Source organism: Brienomyrus brachyistius, chromosome 5 (genome assembly GCF_023856365.1).
Source record: "Brienomyrus brachyistius isolate T26 chromosome 5, BBRACH_0.4, whole genome shotgun sequence".
NCBI classification, from domain to species: Eukaryota; Metazoa; Chordata; class Actinopteri; order Osteoglossiformes; family Mormyridae; genus Brienomyrus; species Brienomyrus brachyistius.
This window is the reverse complement of record NC_064537.1, coordinates 10,830,181-10,854,184: the sequence shown is the minus strand read 5'-3', so window position 1 is coordinate 10,854,184 and position 24,004 is coordinate 10,830,181. Positions and strand designations below refer to the sequence as shown.

Sequence of the window (24,004 nt, the reverse complement as noted above, 5' to 3'; positions counted from 1 at the left end):
CCACAGTCACCTGTAAGTGGTATTACCGCAAAGTGGAAGCATTTAGGAAAAACAGAAACTCAGACATGAAGTGACAGACCATGTAAAGTAACCGCGGGGTCACTGAGTACTGAGGCACAGAGTCTGTAAAATTCGCCAACGCTCTGCAGACTCAATAACTGCAGGGTTCCAAACATCCTCTGGCATAAACTGTATGTTGGGAGCTTCATGGAATAGGCTTCCATGGCCGAGCAGCTGCATGCAAGTCTGGAGCAGTGGAGTCATGTTCTGTGGAGTGACAAGTGACGAATCACACTTCTCTGTGTGGCAGCCTTAGTTCCTTTTCTGTTCCAGCATGACTGTATCCCAGTGCACAAAGCAAGGCCCATAAAGACATGGTTGGGTGAGTTTGGTGTGGAAGAACTTGACTGGCCCTCACAGAGTCCTGACCTCAATCCCATAAAACACCTTTGGGATGAACTAGAATGGAGATCATGAGTCAGACCTTCACGTTCAACATCAGTGCCTGACCTCACAAATGCTCTTCTGTATGAATTGGAAAAAAATCCCACATACACACTCCAAAATCTTGCAGTAAGCCTTCCCAGAAGGTTGGCGTGAAGGATGGGTGAAGAACAGGTGGTTACGCCGGTGGAAGGTTACAGCAGGATAGGAAATAACAGTTCGGTACGCACATACCACAAAGAGTATCTTGCACTGAAAGCTCAGCCAGGATGGTATTTATTAAGGTAAAGGGCAGATGTTTCAGCTATATAGCTGGGTTTGCATTGCATGTGCACACGGGTTGTGACGGTGCATGATGTCTCCATGAAGAGCTGTGAACTCATGCTAAGACAATGACACTCCAGTAAAATACACAGATGGGTGAATTACTTTCAATAAAAGTGTCAGCCAAATGGTGAAATACTGAGACAGGTTTTATTATGCATTATGTATTTCCGGTCTATGAGGAAGCAGGGATCAGTCCCAAATACTTGCATCAGCACATAACGTTTCAAATGTGGCAGATGATTAACAGGAATTGGTATGAGGAAGACTAAACAGTTGTATCTATGTTTTGCTTGGTTGGTGTGGGTGTGAAATCACTTGTGACGTTGCTTGTTGGTTAGAACTGTAGCCTCTCACTTTCTTGATTCCGGGTTCGATTCCTATTCCTTGCTCTGTGAATCTGGAGTTTGCTCTTTTTACGGAATAATGCATAATTAGAATCACGTCTCTTCCGACAATAAATGAGAAAATTATTACCAAAGTTAGCACCTTTTACCAAATGCTGCCACAAAAAACGTAGCAAAAGCAAACCAAATGTGTCCTACTAATAATTCCAAAGTACGAAATCCAAAGGATCCAACACTAACTAGGAAGTAGAAAACAACGTGGTATTTCCTTGTTGATTCTCGGAAGATAGTTATACTTGTCACGACCTCTGCTCTGTTTAATCAGAGCAGTTTCACTATGAGCTGAAACGATTAAATCGAAATCTACCGCGCGTTCTGATTTAAGGGAATTTCAATTGCGCAGTTAAAACGCCTCCACTTTGGCTTTATTCTAACTGATCGTACAGTTTCAAGGCTTAATATATGAAGCAATAATATTTTCGCACGGCGAGTTTGAAGTCGCTCCACACCAGTCACAAGAAACTGAAGACCTTCTAGCGGTCGACTGGCGTACAGCTGCAATACGTAAGTCCTCCTCTGCACTTAGGTCACCAAGATTTTGCAGTTTAATTCGCTGTTCTTGACCGGCTCTATCAGAGCTACTATCAAGACACAAAAAGTCCGCTTTATTTACATACTTTAAAACGATAACAGTTAAAGCAATAGGGGCGTTAACCGAGTAAGTCTCTGACAGTCTGATTGGTCAGACCAGTCGATTACGTCCAATAGGAGTGATGCATTCCGTGAATATGAATTTGACTGAAGGCACTGAGCGGAACTTTCCCACCGAGACGCGAGCTGGATCTTCTGCGGTCCAACAGGAACTGAGAAACCCGAAAATCCGAAGGTCTGAGGTTAAGTTATGACACTTCCCATCAGGTAAACTCCAATCAACAAATTCACTCAAAATGTCTGTGAATGTATTTGCGAATTTCTTCGTGCTGCCCTTGCGTGCTCGGGTTGCGATTGACTTCAATAAAATAGCCTAATATCTATTTTATCGCTGTAAATCGTTTGCAAATATACTCCTGATAACTTCTGAAATTCTCAAAAGGCATTTTCTAACTTAACTGCTGAGAAAGGTTTTTATATTGAGACGTACCACGTGATTGTGATAACGTATAATAAATCGTTACATTTTTTTACTGACTTTTATCTTCCTTGGTTTTAGCATAGAGTTTTGTTTCAGTCAGGTAACCGCCCAATATTGATTGGTTGTTACAAAACTTCGCTGACCCGTTATTCCAGTTCACAGGTGTGGTACTACTGTCTTTATAATCCGTTAATATATGTATGTTCTTGACAAGAACTAATAATCGGATTAGACACTGTACGTCGCCAATCAGATCTGAAAAATATGGTTAAAAATATCAAATGCTTTGAATAAGGCTCTACAAAGTGCATATTTCAAAATATAATATTCCCAAGCGCATACTGATTTGCCAATCAAATTAAACTGTTTTTCTGCTGAAGGACTCAGGATCTTAGGACCGCGTCTTTAACTACATTACTCAAGTGCAATAGGACACGCACAGGTGCTGCGTGTTTATGATCTTGCGCCAGTTAGATTAGATTACTTTAAACAGATTTCTGAAGCCTGGAAAAGGAAACTACCGCTCTAATAACTAATGTCATACGCTGTTTGTGTGATAAAAAATCTTCCTGCAAGAAACTGAGTCAGTATGGCTTGACGCTACTTGCAGAATGGGCTCGTGTTTTATACTGGGATTACTGAGGCGCTTGGCAAAAGGCCAGCATTCATTCATTGGCCTCTATTAATAATTACCAAAAGTGTCATTTTTAGCATCTGCAAAGCTCAGTAGGATTACTTCTCATTGTAAACTAAATTAATTAATTAAGTTACATTTTATTGTTGCCGTTTTTTTACGAAACTGTCATCTGGACAGCAGTGTGCATTTTAGCTTCATATTACCAAATTTAAATTCTGCTGACAGTATGAGGTTATAGTTTTTGGGTGTAGTTTTCACGGATGCGCCGGCACCGGTTATACGTAGCGAGCAGTGCGGCTGTGAGGAATGCGGGAAACTCAGCGATGCTACCGCTCACATGTCATCCCTCCGTCACCAGCCTTTGCAACCACACTACGGCTGTGTTTTTACCAAGTCACGCTAATATACCGCTTTGAGCCAGATACACCGAAGGAAACTAAGTCCCTTCCTGATGAGTACCGTAGTCACGCATTCAAATTAAACGGGATTTCCTGCAATAGCATCCATATTTACTGGTATGCAGATCATCAGACCGGAATAAAAGGTGCCCTGTGCAGCAACAGTATTATAAAGTAGATCAGCACAAACCCACCCGTTACAGAAAAGTCGCATTCAGTTACTATATGATTGTGATGGTTGGGAGGCCCTGTTAATGATGTATTCAGCTTTACCGAAAATAGCGATATCTGTGTCTTAAGGGTTCTCGTAAAAAAATGTTACACTTTTTTTTATAACGCAGCAAGTTTTTTGTTAATGGTGTTTATGAAAGGAATTCATAAAAAATGAACTATAGGAGGATCTGTAAGGTATAATGATGAGAACTAGACATTGATTAAAAATGTGGTTGTAGGGACCATAAACATAGGCTTAAAGGAATATCAAAACCCTTCTTTTTTTGTTTTCACAAATGGAAGGGAAAAAAAGTTCCACGGACCTACAAAGATTTTAAATCGCGATCAGAAGTGGACTAGTACAGGTTAAGTTAAGGAGAGCGGTAGGGGAACCCAAACTCGGCAGGCGGGGTGCAGGACGGTGAGATCCTGCTCCACTGGGTGGACGGTGGAGACAGTCTCGACAGAATGCCAGAAACAGTATGCTTCTGTAAATACGAGTGAAAGCTTACGTGTTAATAAAAAAGACACGCAAACTGACACAGAAGGAACAATCGTTTTATTTTTAACTCTAAACAGAGCCAGGTACCTTGCAAGCTAAACACGGCACGTCCTGTGTGTAGAGACCCGGAAAGACCGAGGTTGAATTAATATGGACGATTATAATGGCACCGGAATAAAGCCTCAATGTGGGATTTCTGGACATCTCCTGTATGTGGAGGAGCCCCAGGTTTGATGGCACATGCTCAGAGCGCATCCCCCGGGGGAACCGATTTTCTGGCTGCGGGTGGCTGCATTCTGCAGATTCATACAGGCTGCAGTCTGTTTTTCGCTCCTCGGCACACGGCCCATGCACGAATCCTTTGGGGATAAGATGCAATTTGAAACCAAGCCTGTGTGCCTCAAAGCCGTTTTAGTTTTTAGCAATTTAAAGACATTTTTTTTTTGTATATTTTTATATATCATATCTTAGAATTTTTTATATCATCGATCTTATTGCTCACATAAATGCCAGATTTGTGTGCAATGAACAAAATCATTGTTTCTTATTTCAGATATTCAAATGCTCACCGTTTTTCTCTTTTCTTTCCACCTGCACTCAGTTACTGTAATTCAAAATTAATAGCATACATTCCTGTTTATATTTTCGAGTTATGAAGGTTTGTGTAGGAAGTGAATGTAAAAATCGTGAAACTTTCATCACAGGTACTGAAAAAAACCCCCCAAACTCATTCTATACATTTTCAGACAGACGTCACCCAAAAAAATAACGCTTGAATGGCAGACTGAACACCTTGCAAGAAAATACTGTTTATTCCACTGTTCTCTATACAGCCATCCTAAGATAAGCAAATCTGTCAATGTCGGTATTTGATGAACAGTGTGGCTGCAGGAATGTGGCAGTAGCCATTTTCAAATAGAGGTTTTGGCATTAAATCACGTACTTTGAACTGGACCTTAAAGCCAGGTGATGTGTGCTGGATTTGTTCACATGTAGTCTGGGGGGGGTATGTCCGAGCTGGGTGTTTCCGTGACGCGTCCAGTTGTGACTCCATGATAAGCCAAATCTGTCTGGTGCATCTCGCAGCTTACCACTGCTTGCTGTTTTCGAAGAAATTCTTCCCCGTTCCACTCCTACAGATTCCATGCCCGTGTTTACGTCTTGTTCCAGTGGGTGTCAATCAATTTAATGGCTTGTGTGACTTGCGGGGTGCGAATTTGAGGTTTGGCAGGAATAAGAAGCCGATACTTGCAAGAAAGATGCAAATGTAATTAATTTCGATGACGCGCATAGCCTCTAGGTTCAAAGGATAAGCAGAAGATGAACGGATGAATATTTTGGTGCTTGAGTAATAAATAAAAAATGCAAATTATTAGGACCTATCCCTTGTAGGAATGTTCTGATTTAGACTATATATGGTGTAAGGATGAGTGCTCCTGTAGCCTGACTTCTGCTAGCATGTGACGTAGGAGAGCGGTATGATCTCACCCTGGAAATGGGCACCTCGGGCTCCGCAGTCACTCTCATGTCAGGTTTCGTGTCACAATTACTTTACTCTCCAATAATCTTCTGTGGTCGGAGGCACAAGCGGGCTGGCTGACGACCTAGATAAGGACGACGCAGTTGAGAATATTGGTTATCGAAGTAACGAAAACTAACAAGAACTGGCCTCTCCTTACTTGCAGAAGAGATCAATCGGATAGCATATGAAAAGTGTCTGATAACATGTTTAATGCCTGTTTGTGGGGGGAGGGTTGCAGAAAAATAAACTGACCGTGAAGTGCCTGTGATCCTCCTAGCAGGAGCCTGATTTCAGTCCTAGCCACATGTACACTCCTGCCTCTAGGGCCATGTTTGCATTGCAAGCCGCATTGTCCAATCCCCATTGTTTGCTCAGCTCAGATTTGCCTATCTTGACAGCTCACATTCATAGTTACAAATGACCTGTATCTAATTATAATCGGAATGCGACTGTCCCACGAACTGACACGCGTGTGCACGTTGCTATGTTTTCCGCACGAACCATCTACGTCGCCTGCAACAAAACATGTCCAGCACATGCATGTAGGCCAGACGCCGCATGAATTCTGACCTGACTGTTCGCATCCATGTCACATGCTCATGAATCAGATACGTATTCGATCTAGAATCACATGAAAGTGGTTTGAAAAGACTGGATTTGTGTGTCCACACAGCCCTGAAATCATCAGCTCTTTATCTCATTAAGGCAAAAAAAATTTGGTAATGTGAATGTAGCCTGAGCTCTGTCATCGTGTGTGTGTGTGGGGGCTGGGGGACTTTTGGCTTGAATTGCATTGAATACTAACTTAAGCTTCAGGTGCCGTTAACACCCTGTCACTGATTAGTTTAAAGAATGATTGGTATTTAGCACAGCATCATTATAAATATTTAGAAATATGCTTTACGCATCAAGGCTATACCACTGCCATGTTTGTGTCGGTCGATTATCCACCAGGGACTTTTTACAGTTTTTCTATTTTTTTTTTCATTTAATTTGGTTGCTGAATTACTGAACTACTGATTGTTTATAAAAATGAAAACAGGCTCCCTGGCAGAACACCTTTATGACATGTTGTCAAACAGTCTGAGATGTTTACATGGAAAGGAATGACGCTCCCTCCCCCTCTGCTTCCCATATTGGTATGGTCCAGCGATGCTTTGCCCATGTGTGCCCTGCATCTGAAACCCTAAGAAAGTACCATTGTTGCCATACAGGATGGCCATGGGGAAGTAATGCCCCGGCCTGTCCAGGTACAGCTGAGAAGTCATAGCTTGCCGGTGGCCCTAAACCACTTCCTCTTATTGTCTGGCTATAAATGCAGGAAACTTGTTGGTTGATAATCCCTCTACATGTGTTTTTTTTTTTAAATATGCAGTTGAACAAGGTTATTAAATTTACTCTTTTGCAATATACGCCATATTTTTTCTAGTGCGGAAGCTCATGGTTGAACCTCAGCCTTACTGCTCCTGATTATGTAACCTGAAATACCCCAGCAAAACTTCCAACATCATCCACACGTTCACCTTCCCAGTCACTTAGACATTAAAGGGATGATTGTGAATCTGGAGCATATCTCAGGAGGAGCAGGGCACATGCCCGGGGGCACACTGGGAGCAGGGCACACGCCCGGGGGCACACTGGGAGCAGGGCACACGCCCGGGGGCACACTGGGAGCAGGGCACACGCCCGGGGGCACACTGGGAGCAGGGCACACGCCCGGGGGCACACTGGGAGCAGGGCACACGCCCGAGGGCACACTGGGAGCAGGGCACACGCCCGGGGGCACACTGGGAGCAGGGCACACGCCCGGGGGCACACTGGATGGGCTTCTGGCATATCGTATGGTAATTTAGAGCCGTGTTTCTCAACCCGGTTGTATGATAAAGATCATAATCATTATATTTAGAATTAAGTGTCATTGTTGACGCAACAACAAAATGTGTTTTTTGCATTTTTCCCATATGTGACAATGTGAAATAACAGGGGGCAGCTAATTCAGCACCTGGGGAGTAGTACATTGCTGGTCAGGGATTCGAACCTGCAACCTTTCGATTGCAAGTACACTTCCCTAAAGCCACCACTGCCCGTTTGTTCAAGTGGATTCTTTTCTATGTACAAACAAGTGGAGTTATTTCCTAATTACGCTTAATTTATGTAGCAGATGCTTTATTCAAGGCAACGTACATTTATAAAATCTTATTCAGAAAGCAGCGTCAGGCAGTCCCTGGAAGAAATGGAAGTTATGGGCTTGGCTGGATGGCCTAATAGTGAAATCAAAATGGTGACCGTGGGATTTGAAGAACCAGCTGTCTGATCACAATTACAGTGCCGTAACCCACTCAGCCACAGACCAGCCCCTGGGTTGTTTTTTTGGAACTCGACAGAAATAATAGACCATGTATGTTTACCAGGTGTAATTCAAGGTGTTTCCCCTACGGAGCTGAATGGCGAGCTCTATTCTAAGGTGCTGCACAGATCCCAATAGGGGACTTTCCAGCTGTCGCAGCCTCCCCCCTTGTCACCCTACACAGTCCCTCCCCCCACCAATGCGCCCCCCACTTCCTCCCCCACGTCATCCGTCCGGTGTTTGCTGTGAGGCTCTGCCTCAAGCCAAAAAAAAATAAAAATAAAAAATCCTTCCTGTTTTCACATTTGTCCTCAGAAAATCTTAAAGGAAGTGAACCATACGGGGAAGGAAGGAGGATCAAATATTCTGTTCACGAATTTGTGGGACAGCAGAAAACACCGCTGATCCCCAGTCCCGGAACAGACAACATTCTGAAGTCAGTATGAGGAAGAACAGCATTTGTTTTTTTTTTGGTCCTTAGAAGGCAAATTAAATCTCAGGGTTGTATGCAGTTCTCAGTACCATAACCACAGACAGTTCGATACATGGTCTGTCATCCTACTCATTCTGGCAACACTTGTTTTTTCACTTTGGTCCGAGGACAGCAGCCAGGGCAGTTTGTCTTTACGACGTGTAATTTTTAACCATCAGTGACGCAGTGGATGATGCGAACTAGTGGGCTGCAAACCACAGCCTTTGCATTCCGAATGCCTTGCCCTGGACTGCGAGCGACGTTCCCCCCCGCAGGACCGATATTGAACCGAAAGTTCATCCGTCAGCTGAAGCATGACCCGTTTCTTGGGAATGTAACTCGACCTCACTACTTTGGATTTAAGGAGGGAACCCATTATTTTTAACACTTGAAGGACCCTGAACGGCCTGCCAACTTTAGCCCGGTGAAACCACCGAATACCCAGGAAAAAGTCTCATAATTAATGATGCTGAAAATACTTGCTGTACCACAGGAACGCGGTATTTTTTAAGAACAGTAATGTGTTGTCTATATTGGCTCTTCTGGGCTATATTCAAAGCAGACGGTAAAGTCCAGTAGCACAGCGTGGGTTCACACGTGTGATTTTGTGACAAAACATACTTTGGAGACCGGACAGACTCGTCAGTTCCTCCTCTGAGGAAACTTGTAATGTGTAAAACCCCCCGTTGCTGACCAGTCAGGCATTATGTGAACCGCACAGACTTCAGGACTCCTGATTACGAGACAAGTGGTGTAGTGTGAACGGTAAAGTAATCGGATGACTTGGAACATTCAGCCTAAACGTTGCAGTCCTGTGTCTTTTTAAGGAGGGAGTCTCCCAATATACAGCAGGGTCATTATAAGAGGAGGGGGAGCAGCCATTTTGAAATCTTTTAACTTGGCATAGTGCGCGGTTTGCTGTGAGAACACCCCCTGCTCGTGCCAGGACACAGGCACCCCTCCCACGCACACTAGTCGCAGTGCATCCACTGTGTGGAACACAGTTTTCTTCCTCTTGGGTAGCTGGCTCCATGCCACCCAGCCAGGACCAGAGGTATAGGCGTCTGTAAATATGCCTGTTGGGCCCTTTCGTGATGAAACGGGATTATGGGATGTCTGTGAGATCTAAACACTGTCTCACATGTACGTGCTTCGGCTCATTGATATGGGGAGCTTTTTGAAGGGAAAAAATACTGCCTTGACCTAAATATATCTGTACACGCAACAAACACCTACTCATTTATGGGGTGGACAGGAAGCAGGTTATTTCTGTCTCTCGTTAATGCTGTCGGCCACACGCTGCAGCTAGAGGAAGTCTGTGGTCTGTAGCGAGCAGCTCAGCTGTACTGGGGCCCTGTGAGGCTTCTTGCATGACCTCCTTGACACATCAAATCCCCCCCCCCCCACCCCCAAGGCCTATGACTAGCGAGGGGGGAGGAGCTAATTCTTTGAACCTGAAGACTGTATTTCTGTAACTGGCAGCCCCCCCCCCCCGCTCCCCAGCTCTCCCCATAACTCTGCCTCCTCATTGCCCCTTCCTTGAACGAAACTGTAAAAAAATCCCGCCTCTTTCGGCTCCCTCCTCCCCCCCCCCCCCCCACCCCCGTCATAAGTAGCGAGAGGAAGTGTTTTTCGCGAGGAAACTTTCGATCTCGAATCGCGTGTGAAGACGAGTGCATGGACGCCCGCTGGACAAAGTCTGCATCCTCAGGAGAGAGAAGACCGGCATGGTGTGGCAGGTACGCTGCGTACCCGGGTCCGAACAGGGCCTCCCAGCTAATGGGCACGTCTGCAGAGCAGCATCCCGGCACAGGACACTGCAGGGCATCGTCTGGCCGTCTGTCTGGCGCGTATAAGAGGGAGCACCAAACAGGAAAGGATTTGCGTCTTTATCTCACAGTCGTACGACGCCCCGGAGTTTAATCGTACTACGTTGCTGGTGACGCTGGCTTTCATGCTCACACCATTTACGGCTTGATGGCGGTTCTGTTTCACCGATATGAACTGCTTAATTGGAAGCGTGGCAAAGCATGTGTGGTATGGGGACGCCGCGTCCAGTAAAATAGATTTGTCACCTGCTGGATAGACTCGTATGACTTCCCTGTATTGTTTCTGCGATGGCTCATTGCGTAGAGTGGAATTTCCTTGTGCCGCGTAAATGCGTATAGACGGGACACCGGCCACCGGGATGCACACCCAGCAGGCTGGTGGAAGCATAAGATGCAAGATCCTGAAAGCCTTAAGGTTCTCAGAAACCAATGACACCATCACTGTGGCACATAGAAGAAGGTGATTGCTGTTGTGCCGGTTGTACAGCTGTTTCTGAATACTAGCAGCTACCACAGCAGTGTTCAGTGTGAATTTTACATTAGGTAAATATCTAAACGGTTATCTTGGACTGTTGTTTTAAGGTGGTAATGGCTGGCGGTAAGCTGTTTATTGTCTTTATAAACTACAGTATTTTTACTGGAATGAGTAAAAATACCAGCTAAAGTTAGTGAGTGTGTCTGCTTATTAGCAAATGTAGCAATACCAACCATCAGTTAACTTGGTATGTAGTTAATGATAGACATACCATTGTCTTTATACAAAGGCAGTAATAAACATATTGTTAGCAATAACTGTTCAACAAGAAATACTAATGAAATATTCAGTGATACTAACGCCTAGCCTTCCTACCACTGTAGCAGAAGACAAATTTGTGCTAATGTTGTGCTAATACGTAACTAGATTAATATGGGCTAATATGCAGTGGGTTTTGCTTTAAAGAGGTGACCGCATTTGTTGCAGTTTAATTTCACTCCACCTTCAGTTCCTTGTGGTTTTATGGCCGGTTGAAGGATGTATGGAAGCACGTCGGTACAGAGTCAGTTTAGCTGCTGTTCCCAACATCGTTTGTTCTGCTTGGTTCTGCATTTATATCAGATTTTTTTCAATGAGGCTACGTCTGCAGTACTGGCTCATCAGAGCCAAGCACAGTAAACAGAGCATTCATATGAAAGGCTTCTGTCAAGTCGAGCTTATTTATATAGCACATTTTTAAATAATAGTAGTTAATCTAAAGTGCTGTACAAAAGAAAGGATTGAAACCAAGACATGCTAAACGCAAGCCGACCCAACTGCCAGTTAACAAAATTTTAAGTGATAGTGTACAATAAGCCAACTTAAAAATACATTTAAAAACGTAAATAATAATGAAAAGACCACAACGAAAATTAAAACTATTAAAACATACAAAAAAACTTAAACATGCTAGTGTGACAGGCGTCACTTACAAGATGAAGGACTTTGAAACTGCCAACAATGAGCATACAGACGACGCTACAGTCTGCAGGTTACCTGTCAGAAAAGTTTGACTCTTGATTAGTGTGTACCACTTTATTGTTACTATTTTATTGTTATTTAACAACGTGTCCTTTATGTGGGTAAATGTCGAACAGTTGTCTTGCCATCGAACGTGACAAGGCCTTGTCGTCACACTATCGCGCCTGTGGTATTTCGGGTTTTGTCCGCCAGGATGTACAAGAAAGATTATAACCCCCATCTTACGTTTGATAATCACGGGAACCCGTCTGTGTGCTGCCCTAGGTTCACCAGAGACCAGCCGCTCTGATGCAAGCCCTCATCCGTTTGTATGCAGGGGTGAGCTTTCAGCATCATCGTCTGTGAGGTGTGAGCTTCATGGCCTTCTGGGAAATATCTAACAGCAAAGACAGCATGGAGCCCACAGGTATGACAAACCCTCCCAAGGCAGATCTTTTCTAGCTTGTTAGATGTGCTGTATAATTTGTAAGGAATTAACACTTTACTTAAAGCACTCATGTATAATGAATTATAGATACCTTCATAATTCATTATGATGCATTCATCAAGTTTCATAAACACAGCTATAACGATTTATAAAGAGACAACACATTATAACCATGTTTATTATGCATTATGAATGGTCTATGAAGTATGAAGCTCTCGTTTATAATGCACAATAAATACCATCATAATTCATTACAACGGCTTATACTTTAAGTGAAGTATTACCGAAATGGATATCAAAATAATATTTGTGATATAATTATGATACATGTGACTGTGGTCATAGTTGTCCTTCACATACTCATTGAGAGGGAACTGGCTCATCACTGATCCAGGATCAGCGTTCAACTGTGCTGCTGTGTTTCTCAGCAGGCGGCAGCATCTCCTCGACGGCAGCAGAGTCCGACATTTACCGCAGCCTCCAGGCGGTACTCAGAGAGGTGGACTGCCGTCACCCCCGCCTCCCTGTTCAACCGAGGTGAGCGAAGCAATACCCCAACCCCATCTGCGTGTACTGAAATTCAGTGTCTTTTACAGCTAATGCTAATACATGGCGTTCTATCTAAAAGCAATGCGTATCTGGTATTCAGAGGGTGGTTTTGTCGACGCCTGCATGTATTACCTCAGGCGTCTCTGTGAATGAGGGCAGATAAAGCACAGTGTGTTTAAATATACCTGCGGTTAAAGTGCTGAAGGTTTACATCTCTGAGGTCTTTGATGAACTTGTGCGACTTGTGCGAGTTCATTGAAATGTTCGCAAAATTAGCTGACAATGTGGAATTGGGAGAGTGGGTCATTCTACAAAATGAGTTTAATGTAGTTCAGCGGTTCTCAACCTTATTTGCACCGCAACCCAATTTTTGACCCTGTCAGCTCAGTCACAATCCTTTATCAAGTATAGATTTAAATTAACGCTGTGACCAAGTGTTCAGTGCGCTATGCTAATTTACGCCAGTCAGTGCGTATCGCACAAATCTGATTGGATGTGCCAGTGAATTTTAAATTAAGCATCTGCGGTTTGGTCCCTTGGATTGGTTGAGTGGTCACTAGTTTTGCGCTAAGCATTTGCAGAACCAACACCCATAGGTTAATTCTAGAATTGGGGCTAGGAAATCTGATGGCGGATCAGTGTAGGAGCTTGCCGGATTTAAAAGGCTCACATTTGCAACTCTGCATCGCGACCCTTTCAGAACTTACCGCGACCAAAACTTGGGTTGTAACCCATGGGTTGAGAATTGCTGATCTAGCCAATCGTATAATCATTCATTGTAATTCATTTTTACCAGCAAGTTTCTAAAAAGGCAGCTTTTCGAGAGGCCTGGTTTTAGAGGGAGAAACAGGTAACCAGTCTGGCAGGGAGTCCTGTAACAGCTGTGTATCTTTCCTTCACCCTATCTGAAGGGATGCTGCGTTGGACTCTGCACAAGAAGGTCCAGAACCATCCCGCGAACAGCCTCTCCTTGGTGAAAGTGGTGGTGAAGGAGCTAGAGAGGGTACGGGCAGAAATGATCGCGACCATAAAGCAGCCATCTTGGTTCCAAGGCTTAAAGAAAACCTAAAAAATTGCGAAGGAGGGGTGTTAAAGAATCTGGTTGAACTCTTGCCCCATTACTGGGGAGATTTCAAATTAAACCGGGGACACGTGTTAAACATCTACTAAGACTCTAAGAAGAGTCAAGCAATCCCACAGTCCCGAATCAACCTGTAACACCTAAAAACAGGTGTTGGCACCAATCGTGACCTGCTCCCAGATGCATATTAGGGACAAACTAACCATATCCATGAGAAATTTACAGGAAGATTTGCTGTTAACACACAACTTAATTTACTGTTAGACACTTATTCAGGAAACAGCAGGGGCCACCTGTCAGTTACTATTAAATGCACCTGGAGGGTAAAGATTAAGTCACCCCACCCCTGGCCATTTTACCGCATTAGTACTTTGAGAGATCAACTTACCCCGAGATTCTTCTGGCTCTTACAGGCGGAAAGGCTGGACGTTAAGACCTACATTATTCCGCTCCTTCACACTCTGATCTACGCTGTCGTTCAGGTGAGAGTCATTCACACCTACAAGCTCACTCATCTGGTTTTTTGGTCGTTTCTGCTCTTCGCTTGCCTTCCGCGTTCGTCTCGAATGGCTGTCGGGAAAATTCACGTTGTAGATGTTTCCTCTCTGTCTGCTGTTGTTCGTTTAATTTGTATCAGATTTCCTGCTTCGCGTCAGTCCCGATTTCAATCTGCATGCTGCATTCCCGCTCGTTGCTCGTAGTCGTCCTACCCCTCCCACTGGCTCGCAGTCAGTTTCCGTGGCAAATCTGGTACCATCCTGTTTTTTTTGTTCTTTTTCTGCGTGTCGCAGGCCGCTTACATTCCAGACGAGCTATACAAGCGGGTGTATGACATCTGCAAGCGGCTGCTGATCCTGCCGCAGCCGTACTGCATTGTGGGCCTTGGCTACGCCAAACACATCAAGACAGAAATGTCCACGCCAGGTGTGTGTCACTCCGATCCGGACGGTGCAGTCGTGCGCAATGTGTAGGGCCACGTATTGGCTATGGGCAAAATGAACAAAAGTGAGTGCGATGCCCTGTTTGACATCACAGCAGTGAAAATACACGTGTTTACCTGTCTGTGGCTGAGTGTGACCCCTGTTAACCCTTTAGATGCCCGTTTATCTGGTGTTTTTCACTCCCCTGCTTATGTTCCCACCCCCCCCCCTTTTAACCACTTATCCTAGTCACTTCCGAAATTCCCCTGCATGGAATTTGAGCTGGGAATTTCACAATGCAGTTCTCTTAATCTGTACTCAGAATGCGCAGACATGCTTATGACTGAACAGGAAGTGTTCTGCACTGAGAAGGGATGCATGTCTTTCACGGCGAATCCATGCTTCCTTCACCTCTACCCCAGTTTGCTCATTGACGCTGTGTTTGACGCCCCTTTGGTTACGGCCTAGTCAAAGTACTGCTGTACTTGCGTGCTGGTCTTCAGAAACTGCAGCCGTCAACCTGTTAACCTGTCCCTAGGTGTGATGTACCAGAGGATGGTACTCGCCGAGCAGAACTTGAAGAGCGAGTCATATCCCTTCCATGAGAAGTAAGCCTTTTCGAGCTATCACTGCATTTGTTTGCTTAGCAGATTGTCAATATTCACAGTGCAAATGAATATTGCTGGCTGGCTAATGATTGATTAGCCCTTTGATCTGCATGCGCCGCAGTCTGTCAGGCTTTCTCTGCATCGCGTCGCATGCTGACTGCACTCTTCCCGCAGGGTGCTGGTGTTTGCGGACCCCAGCGTCTTCTCGGGACCCCTTGGGGAAGCTGTGAGGGCCGACATGGAGCCGACGGGCTCGATCCGGGGCTCGCTGGGCCATATGTGCAGCGTGATCCAGCACTCGGTGCAGGCAGCGCTGGGGGAGAGCTGCCATGTCTCCATGCTGGCTGGCGCCCTGGGGGTCAGTCAAATCGCCTCGCCTCTTTTGTTTAAAAGATCGCACAAAATAAATGAGGCCGGTCTCCGTTCAGGTGTTCCACTTGCAAGCTCACATCAGAGCTGACCTACAGCATAGATGCCAGCAGACTCGACAATGAGATCACCAACTGGGCGCCAGTGTGCAGAGGTGTTTGGCACCGACGGCCAGTTGTCAGCCATTTCTATTTATAACCCTTTTAACGCCCACCAGGACATAGGCCAAGACGTCGAGCCGTACTTCCAGGAAGTGGTGGCAGCAGTGGAGCAGTCTGCAGAGGAAGTCAGCACAGAGCGCGCCCAGCACACCGCCAAGCTGCAACAGCTATACGACAAGATCCTCGCCACTGCTCGTCGAGATACGGCCCACAGTCACTGCCCAGGACAGTCCGCAGGTACCTGGTCGGATTTCCTGCCTGCTTGAAGTTTCGAATATTGTCAAACTCCATTAAACTCAGTGGCTTAAAAATGCATTTTTTCTTTCTACAACAGCTGTGGTTTGTTTTTCTGAGCTTCTTGTTGTTTTCTTCCTTTTGTATCTTCCTTTTGTTTAGAACCATCATCCCAGCTCCCGCACACCTTGTGTGACTCTCGACTTCCCAATCCGGAGTTCAGCTTCCACCTATGGAAGGAGGATGACGACCTCTGTGAGTTTCCTGTCGCTCGGGTCCTCGGGGACTCTGTGCTGCCCTGGTGCCGTCTGTCCATTTCTCTCTGTTTAAGTACTTGCATAAGAAGCCACAGCGATTCATTCAGAAGTCCATTCTGCTTTTGGACCATGCATTTAACATGGCCTCAGTTCTGGATTCTGACAACCTTCTGCAAAATCTTTCCCAGGGAAGGAGCTGGCGAAGTGTTTTCGCCCAGGCTCCATGACTGAGCAGTACTCCATTAACCAGGATGACTTCGACATGGCGGACCTCCCGGCGGACCTGGGCTCCGACATGCCGCGCTACTCCGTCATGTCCACAGATAGTGGCATCGAACGGGACCTGCCGGCAAGCGAGCTGCTGGGGATGGGTGCCGATACCCCCGCAGCAGGCAGTGGGGGCGTGCAGGAACAGCAGGAGCCAGCCCGTCTCAATCGCCGGGGCGGCATCAGGATGAAGCCGTCCATGACGGACAGCATGGTGCTCATCCAGGACTCCTTGGAGGAGGGGGGCACCAGCGGTACGCTGCTGAGGAAAGCGGGCAGCGGGAGCACCCCGTTGCCTAAGCAACAGCGCCACTTCACTGCTCGTATTGTGGTTATGGGTGACGACAGAGTGCTGGGAAGGCTCGCCAGGGCCTACTACTCCCTGAGGTAAATTTCATTCTCAGCTCTGACCAGCTTGCACCTTACCTCATGACATAGTGGCTATGACATCATAATCTTTGTCATGACATCATGACATCACAAAAAAAAATTCTTTACACAGAAGTCTGTTAGTGGTTGTTATTATGCCAATCTGTGCTTTCAGAAATCACATCCCAGTGTCTCTGAAAGCAACAATTGCATGCTCTATCACTCTACTTTTATTTTTTAATTTATTAATTTCTTATAAATAGGAAAAGGGAGGCAAGGCGTCTGTTTCTGACGACAAGAGTCAACCTACAGATGTACTATGTTCCAGTCACCAATGACCCTGCTGCAAGCTCTCCTGGAAACGTAAGGCTGCCCCCTTTCTCTGGGTCAGTCACTGTCATCTAGTCTGTTAGAGCAGAAGAATTCAGAAGTGCTCCTCTGTTCGTTCCTAGGAGAGGAGCAGTATCTGCTCCATGGCCGCCTACTTGGGGCGGGTAGATCCGTGGTATGACTGCAACATCACCAGCCTCGGATACATGATTCCGCAGATGGCGAGAACGGTATGAATCAGGAAATTACCGCGTAAATTTGCAAAACAGCTAGCAAATAAATTTGCGCCTCACTAGTGTTTCTACGGAAACAAGAAGATGTTGGGTAGTTTGTTGGGCAATCTGAGGACATGCAGTGATACAGTGCCTCAGTGAAATTACAGCTCTGGGCGTCTCCTTGCAGCAATCGAACACTGCCAGTTCCTCAGAGCCTAGCCCTTTTTTGGTGGACGTCATCTCCTACTATATCCGCACTGCGCTTCAGCCTGTCTTCTTCACCATCTACACTGTCAAGGTGGGTGCTGTCTGCTTACATACGGACTCCTTGGTTTCCTCAGTCCTCAATAATATGAAATAATGTCACAGATTGTTCTTAATTCATTTTATGCATTCATATAAATATTTACTGAAGAAAATTCAGCTTGTCTCTTGTATTGTACTGTACCACTGGTATTCCCCATCCAAATGTGCATTGTGGTTTTATCTATGGGAAAGTTCTGTTGGTGTTTCAGTGGGCTGCACTGTGGCTTCTGGGTTAGCGTGATTGGCTCTGTGTGTGTGTGCCGTTTGCATGTTCTTCCTCTATTGGTGTGGGTTTCCTCTTATGTTTGTAAAAGCATATTGGGGGAAGTGGTGTGTCTGCATTTCACATAGGGTGTACGTGCGTGTGTGTCCTCTGATAGATGGACATCTAGGGTCGGGCATCAAGCTCAGCAGAACCTGGTATTGGATTAATTGTAGGGAAACTGTCAGACAGTGTGGAAGGCGACAGACTGGCCTGCTCACGTTCTGATTTCTGATGCTCTGTATCCGTTGTGCCCGCAGATTTGCTTCTCCAACCCGAAGGACCCAGTCGAAGATGTTTTCATCTCCAACCTGGAGGCCGAATTGCCGGAGATCAGCCACAAAGGTCCGGGAAGTGTGGAGCGGATTGGGTGCTCAATGCTTCATACCCTCATTCAGGGATCCACGGATCTTAACCTTTTCATTGACCCCTACTTGATCCTTTCAGATGCATCTATCAGACACAGGAAGACCGTAACAGAAACGTGCGGGGCGTTCATCTCCATTAGCTACAGGAAGGTAAGCAGGCCTGTTTTATGATGAGTAAGTGTGTTTTACAATAGCTGTATTCAGTGTTTATCTGCCTTCTTATGCTGGCCGCCTTACTACATGATTATTGTGCCTGGCAGCCTTGACTGTATATTGGTACATTGTCACCACGTTTTCTGTTTTCATCAGGCTTCCCTAAGCAACAGAGATCTAGAAAAGAATATTTTACTAAGAACAACAGAAGTGCATGTGAATGCGATTCCATCCAGTGAAGCAGAAGGTGAGGCTTTAAACCACGCAAGGTGTACACTAGAATTGACTGGTATTTGCAAATCACGTACCGCTACATAGTAACACCTCTTATCTTGTTGCTAAAGCAATCAATTACTTTACCACAATTAAGTGCCGGTCATTCAGTTAGGATTGAAACGATTAAAAATCAGTGTTTTAGTTGATTCCACTTTTGAGCCAGTAGGGTAATTTAGGAACAGACATCTGTTATTAATTGTCAGTATAAGAATGTTGTTTATACTTTGCACTTTTTAAAAACGGTTTGATGTTAAAATTTATATTGTCCAAACATCTGATATTATCGTTATAGACCAGAAGACCATAATTCTGTCAACTTGCGCTTTGCTCGTACTTGTGTGAGGGGCTATTTGAGGACAGTTGTGTTGCAGTAAGGCCGTGTCTAAATTAGTATCCAGAAATACGGAAGTAATATGTAATCTAGCAGGGAAAATCCCTTCCTTCGATATGTAACCCAAACAAGGAAGCATAAACCCTCTGATTTCAGCAGAATCCATCCTCTCCATTAAAAATGCAAAAAAAAAAATCTATTTTTGTTAGCATATCTATACGGCGTTTCTCACCTGTTTTTTGGGTTAGTTAACGGGACGTCGGCTACATTCAGCATGACCCCGCCGTGCATTTCCCTGTAAATGCGGAAACAGACAAATGCTGACATTAACTATTAGACAACGGCACTCGTCTCCCCATTGTTTACCTGGCATGAACCCACATCTCATTGCACGGGATAAACGTGACATTCGCACATCAGAGCGTGCGGCACGTGCAAATAGGGAACTTAAATATTTTCATATGAAATAAAAGAAATAATGAGAATCGTATGCGTAGTTTGAAATGCTGTAGTCCACGGTGTGCTGTAAGTACAATGTATTTTAAATATGCATATGTATTATTATTAGTAGTATTAGTAGTGGTGGTAATAGTATAGCATAGTATTAAGTAGTATTAATACCGATGCACAGCAGATCCTGCGTTACAGGTGATTATTCATATCTGGCCGTTCTACCCCCAGATCTCGACTGGCTGACTGTGAAGTTCGCCGACTCCAAATCAAAAAATAGCACGGTGGGTATTTTTTTAAAGATAATTCTGTATATCAGTTTAATTCAACCCAGTATTTGCAGCAACCATACGACATACTGATATATTTTGATTCAACCGCTACTCCACATTGGTTGGCTGATTAATACCTCATTCGGTCATTTAACAAATTTAATGAATAAGTGGATTGGATGGCAGTATGGTGACTAAGTGGTTAGCTCTCTCCCTTCACACCTCTGGGACCACGGTTTGTGTCTCCGTTAAGGTTCCCTGTGTTGTCGTGGGGTTTCCTCTGGGTTCTCCGGTTTCCCCCCAGGGTCCAAAAGCATGCTGAGGTTAACTGGAGTTAGCAAACTGCCCACTGGCGTGCCTGTGTGAGTGAATGGTGTGTGAATGTGCCTTGTAATGGGTTGACACCCCATCCTGTTCTTCCCTGCCTTGTACCTGTAACCTTCAGGATAGGCTATGGGACCCCCCCCCCCCCCCCCCCGTGACCCTGAATAGGATAAGCAGTTACAGAAATTGGATGGATGGATGGATGGATGGATGGATGATGGATGGATGGATGGATGAATTAATTGGGCTGGTGGTGAAATGAACAAAGTTCAGGAGAGGTTCTGGGTTGAGGAGAGGTTTGGGAACTGATCTAGCCGTCCAACTAGATATCAGTAACTTTTTGGAGAACAGATGAAATTCTTGTTAGTCTGTGTTGCAGGTGATTTGCATATCTTCTAATGCTAAATTGTGTTTGTTCTGAGCAAATATGCACTTACTACCAAGATAAATAGCCTTAAACATTATCTTTGACTGCCTCGGGCTTTTGCCCAGTACTGTATGAATATGTTTAGTTGCTCAATTGTGATTAAAATGCTTACAATATGCACTTGCGGCTGGTGACTATTTGATCGTAAATGCATTTTTTTTCCATCTCGCGCTGGCAGGAGAACAAAATCAGGACATGTAACATTAAATTCCAGTCACTTGAGAATAAGAGTTTCACCGTCTGTCTTGACAAAGATTCACGCCGGACTTTTAAAGACGTTCAAAGGTGAGTAGTCAGCGGTGGATGATCCTGCTTAGGGCAGGACATCCGGAGCACTGTGGAACACTAGCACCAGTGATGTTCCTTAAAACAAAAAAAACAAAGAACTGACATTTAAACTGCTCTTGTTTGCCAGCATTGAAATCGTCCCGTGTGTGGATCCAGGATACAGCGTCCAGAAGAGCGCAAATAATAGGTTCAGCCTTGGTGGGGAGAAGCAGGCTGGACTGAGCAAGTATATGAGCAAAGCCCTTCTCCTGCCTCTCAATACCTTTGCAGGAATTATCCACTGACCAGGGGACGTAGGGGAAAAGGCTGAATCATCTGCAGAGGCTTATGCTGAAGTTTTTATCAGCCACTGACACTTCACCACCTTCTGTATCAACCACCCACCGTCTCCAGTAAGGAGCTGAGCTCTACACAGCGGTTAGCGTACTGGAAGTCTCTCACTGATGGTTGATTTTCTGGAGGCGTAATGTAAATTCTAACTGTCTCCCGCTGACATGGTCACCAGCATATTTTCAGTTATTGAGGAAACTGTCATAATTTGGGCTCGATGACTCCACTGTGGCTTGTGTAAAACTGAGCACTGCCTATGGAGTCTGTGACTTTGCCTGTCTCCATGGACGCCCTTGACCTTTATTTACTGATATTACCAAGAAGAGTAGGAGTATCGTTCTCTAGACTACTCCATTGTGTCTGGTGACAGAGTGTTAAATCTTTCCTCGCTTCACTGGTTAGAGATCAAGCTATGGGCTTCAGTAAGACTATTCTCAGGCCCCCGAGTTAGTGGGTTTTACTGATTAAGCTGCCGGTTATTATGCTAAGTGCTAGTCAGAAATTCCTGGGGAAGTTCTCATGCTTAGGGGGCAGAAGTGAAAACATTGGGGGCGGAAGGCAATTACAACGGAGTGACTGCACTGTGGTGAATATTAACAGCCACTAGAGGGTGACATTGAGGGGGAAAGCAGATGGACAGGGGAGCGGGGAGCGGTCCCCAGTAGCTGCTAGACATTTTGCAGACATTTAGAGCCTGATTATCAAGGCTTTTGACCAGTGCAATTTTTTTTCCTTAAAGAGGGTTTGGGTTTGCACTGATGCTAAAGCCTGGCATCTCGAATCAGGCTCTCTGTTTGGCAGTGTCTATTTTATCTTTGACTTTATATGCTAAAAGAAGTGCAATATGCAGGAAGGTTAGTCGGCGATATGCTGGATCAAAAAATACTATTAATTACCCTTATTTCCGTGATTATTGTAGTGATACATCCAGAAAGGTACGTCAGGAGCACTTAAGAGTTCTAAGTTGCAGGGCATGATCCACTACAGCACCCGCTGCCAATACTTTCAAAGCTTGTTTGTAGCCTTTGGTATTGGTAAAGGCCCTTTCACTATAGAATTACCAGACAACTGGAATGAAGGCTGGCTCACTTTGTCATAGGTTTTCTGGTGTGTAGTACAACCTGTCTATCGTATGATGATTGTCCTAGTTATACTCGTCGCATCTGCAGAGCACAGAGCTGTGCGGTAGGAGGTAACCAATGAAAAGTTTAAACCACTTAAAATTGAGTGACAATGACAAATGTGTACATTCTCGGTTCCTACAGCATTGCATTTTGGGTAATGGCTTCTAAATTGAAAACCGCGATAACTAGCAGCCATGAAAATATATATTCATCACTTTTTTTTTCTCAAATCAATCTATTTTGAATATGTCCATTTATGATCCTGTGCTTTTATTTGGATGTTATATTTCTGAATCAATGTCATTATTCAGGAACATCTGTTGAATGTGTAGTATTGCTCCCTCGTGTTTCTAATCTGATTCTGTGTCAGTTTGCTGTAAACCACTTATACAGCAGACCTGAGACCACCAGGGTCTTAGTTAAAATGAAGTGTATTCACATTCAGCATTTGCACACTATTTTCTGTCTTAAATGTAAGATGTATGATAAATGTACTGTAAATTCTGTAATTTATTAAATTTAATTTTATAAATAGAATAACTTTTAAATGTGTTTGTACATATATTTGTTTTTTTCCCCCACAAATCTATTAGTTCTTGTCATTTTCTGTCCAGAGTCAAACTGCAGTGCCATCGAACCATCTGTCATCATTACACTCATGTTTCAGTAGATCTAATTTCTATAATGTATTCACACAGCCAATCAAACACCCGTTAAGTTCTTCTTTCCAGATGACATTAGTTTAGATTATTAATTTTTCACATTAAAAAGATCAGTTTGTTCCATTATATTCAGTTACATTTAATTCGAACTGAAGTTGAAACACTTTCAACGCTGCGTGTTTGTGACCAATCGTGAATAACTGACTGAATTGCACTCATCTGGGTGAGCTGCTGTTCTAGTTAGTTTTTCTCTATGTCTTTGACGCATTTCATGAAACATCCTTAACATTCCCAAGACTATAAGAGCATTTCACAAAACTATGGTTTAGCTGCCAAAAGCCTGTAACTTACCCAAAATAATTAACTCACGATCTGCATCATTTTAACCACGAGAGTTGAAATACTAAAATATATTGTCAAAATGTCAGTGCAAGTCTGCTCCTGAGCTCCACAATTCTGAATGATAGTCGGTTCCCACGTTCTCATTGTCAATGACTGATCATTTTCCGCTGTGGCAAACTGATACTTATTCATGTCCAGTTTCAACATTGCAAGGCTCTGCATTGCAGTCCGAAAAGTTCACCGGCAAGAGAAACATTCTCATGCACATGTAACTTCTTCAGATCTCAACACAATAGCAAACACAAAAAAGCCACACAGCACCGTATAACACAAAAAAGCCACACAGCACCATATAACACAAAAAAGCCACACAGCACCGTATAACACAAAAACAGCAAATGGCAACACAGGAACAACAAATGATGGCAGAAGCATGTGCTGTGGATGCTGAGATCAATGCTGTAACACTGCAATTAATGGAATATATGTTTAAATAATTTTGAAAGCTTGGTTAACTGTTTTGCGTGTGACGACTAACACGATGATGACAAACATACATAATTTTGGCGGTTTATTGGGAATGGGAAAACTACATAATGTACATAAATCAACAAGACTAAAGCAACTGAAAATTGTGCCA

At 44.4% G+C, this 24,004-nt stretch overlaps 1 protein-coding gene across 4 annotated transcripts; it reads left to right on the top strand.

The window, feature by feature from the left end:
* Window positions 1-1,398: 1,398 nt before the first annotated feature.
* On the top strand, window positions 1,399-22,900 carry LOC125742577 (phosphoinositide 3-kinase regulatory subunit 6). 4 transcript variants are annotated; one of them, XM_049014693.1, is made up of 21 exons: window positions 1,399-1,679; window positions 1,920-2,033; window positions 11,927-12,068; window positions 12,521-12,626; window positions 13,550-13,641; window positions 14,133-14,201; window positions 14,511-14,643; window positions 15,178-15,247; window positions 15,422-15,605; window positions 15,834-16,014; window positions 16,174-16,266; window positions 16,457-16,922; window positions 17,168-17,267; window positions 17,357-17,464; window positions 17,637-17,747; window positions 18,278-18,362; window positions 18,465-18,535; window positions 18,695-18,785; window positions 19,827-19,879; window positions 20,797-20,903; window positions 21,034-22,900. In XM_049014693.1, the coding sequence occupies exons 5-21, from the start codon at window positions 13,552-13,554 to the stop codon at window positions 21,188-21,190; spliced, it is 2,169 nt and encodes a 722-aa protein (XP_048870650.1). In that variant the 5' UTR covers window positions 1,399-1,679; window positions 1,920-2,033; window positions 11,927-12,068; window positions 12,521-12,626; window positions 13,550-13,551; the 3' UTR covers window positions 21,191-22,900. The 4 variants fall into 4 exon arrangements, with proteins under 4 accessions (XP_048870650.1, XP_048870647.1, XP_048870649.1 ...); XM_049014690.1 differs by having other exon boundaries at window positions 12,518-12,626; XM_049014692.1 differs by lacking the exon at window positions 1,920-2,033 and having other exon boundaries at window positions 12,518-12,626.
* The last annotated feature ends 1,104 nt before the right edge of the window (window positions 22,901-24,004 follow it).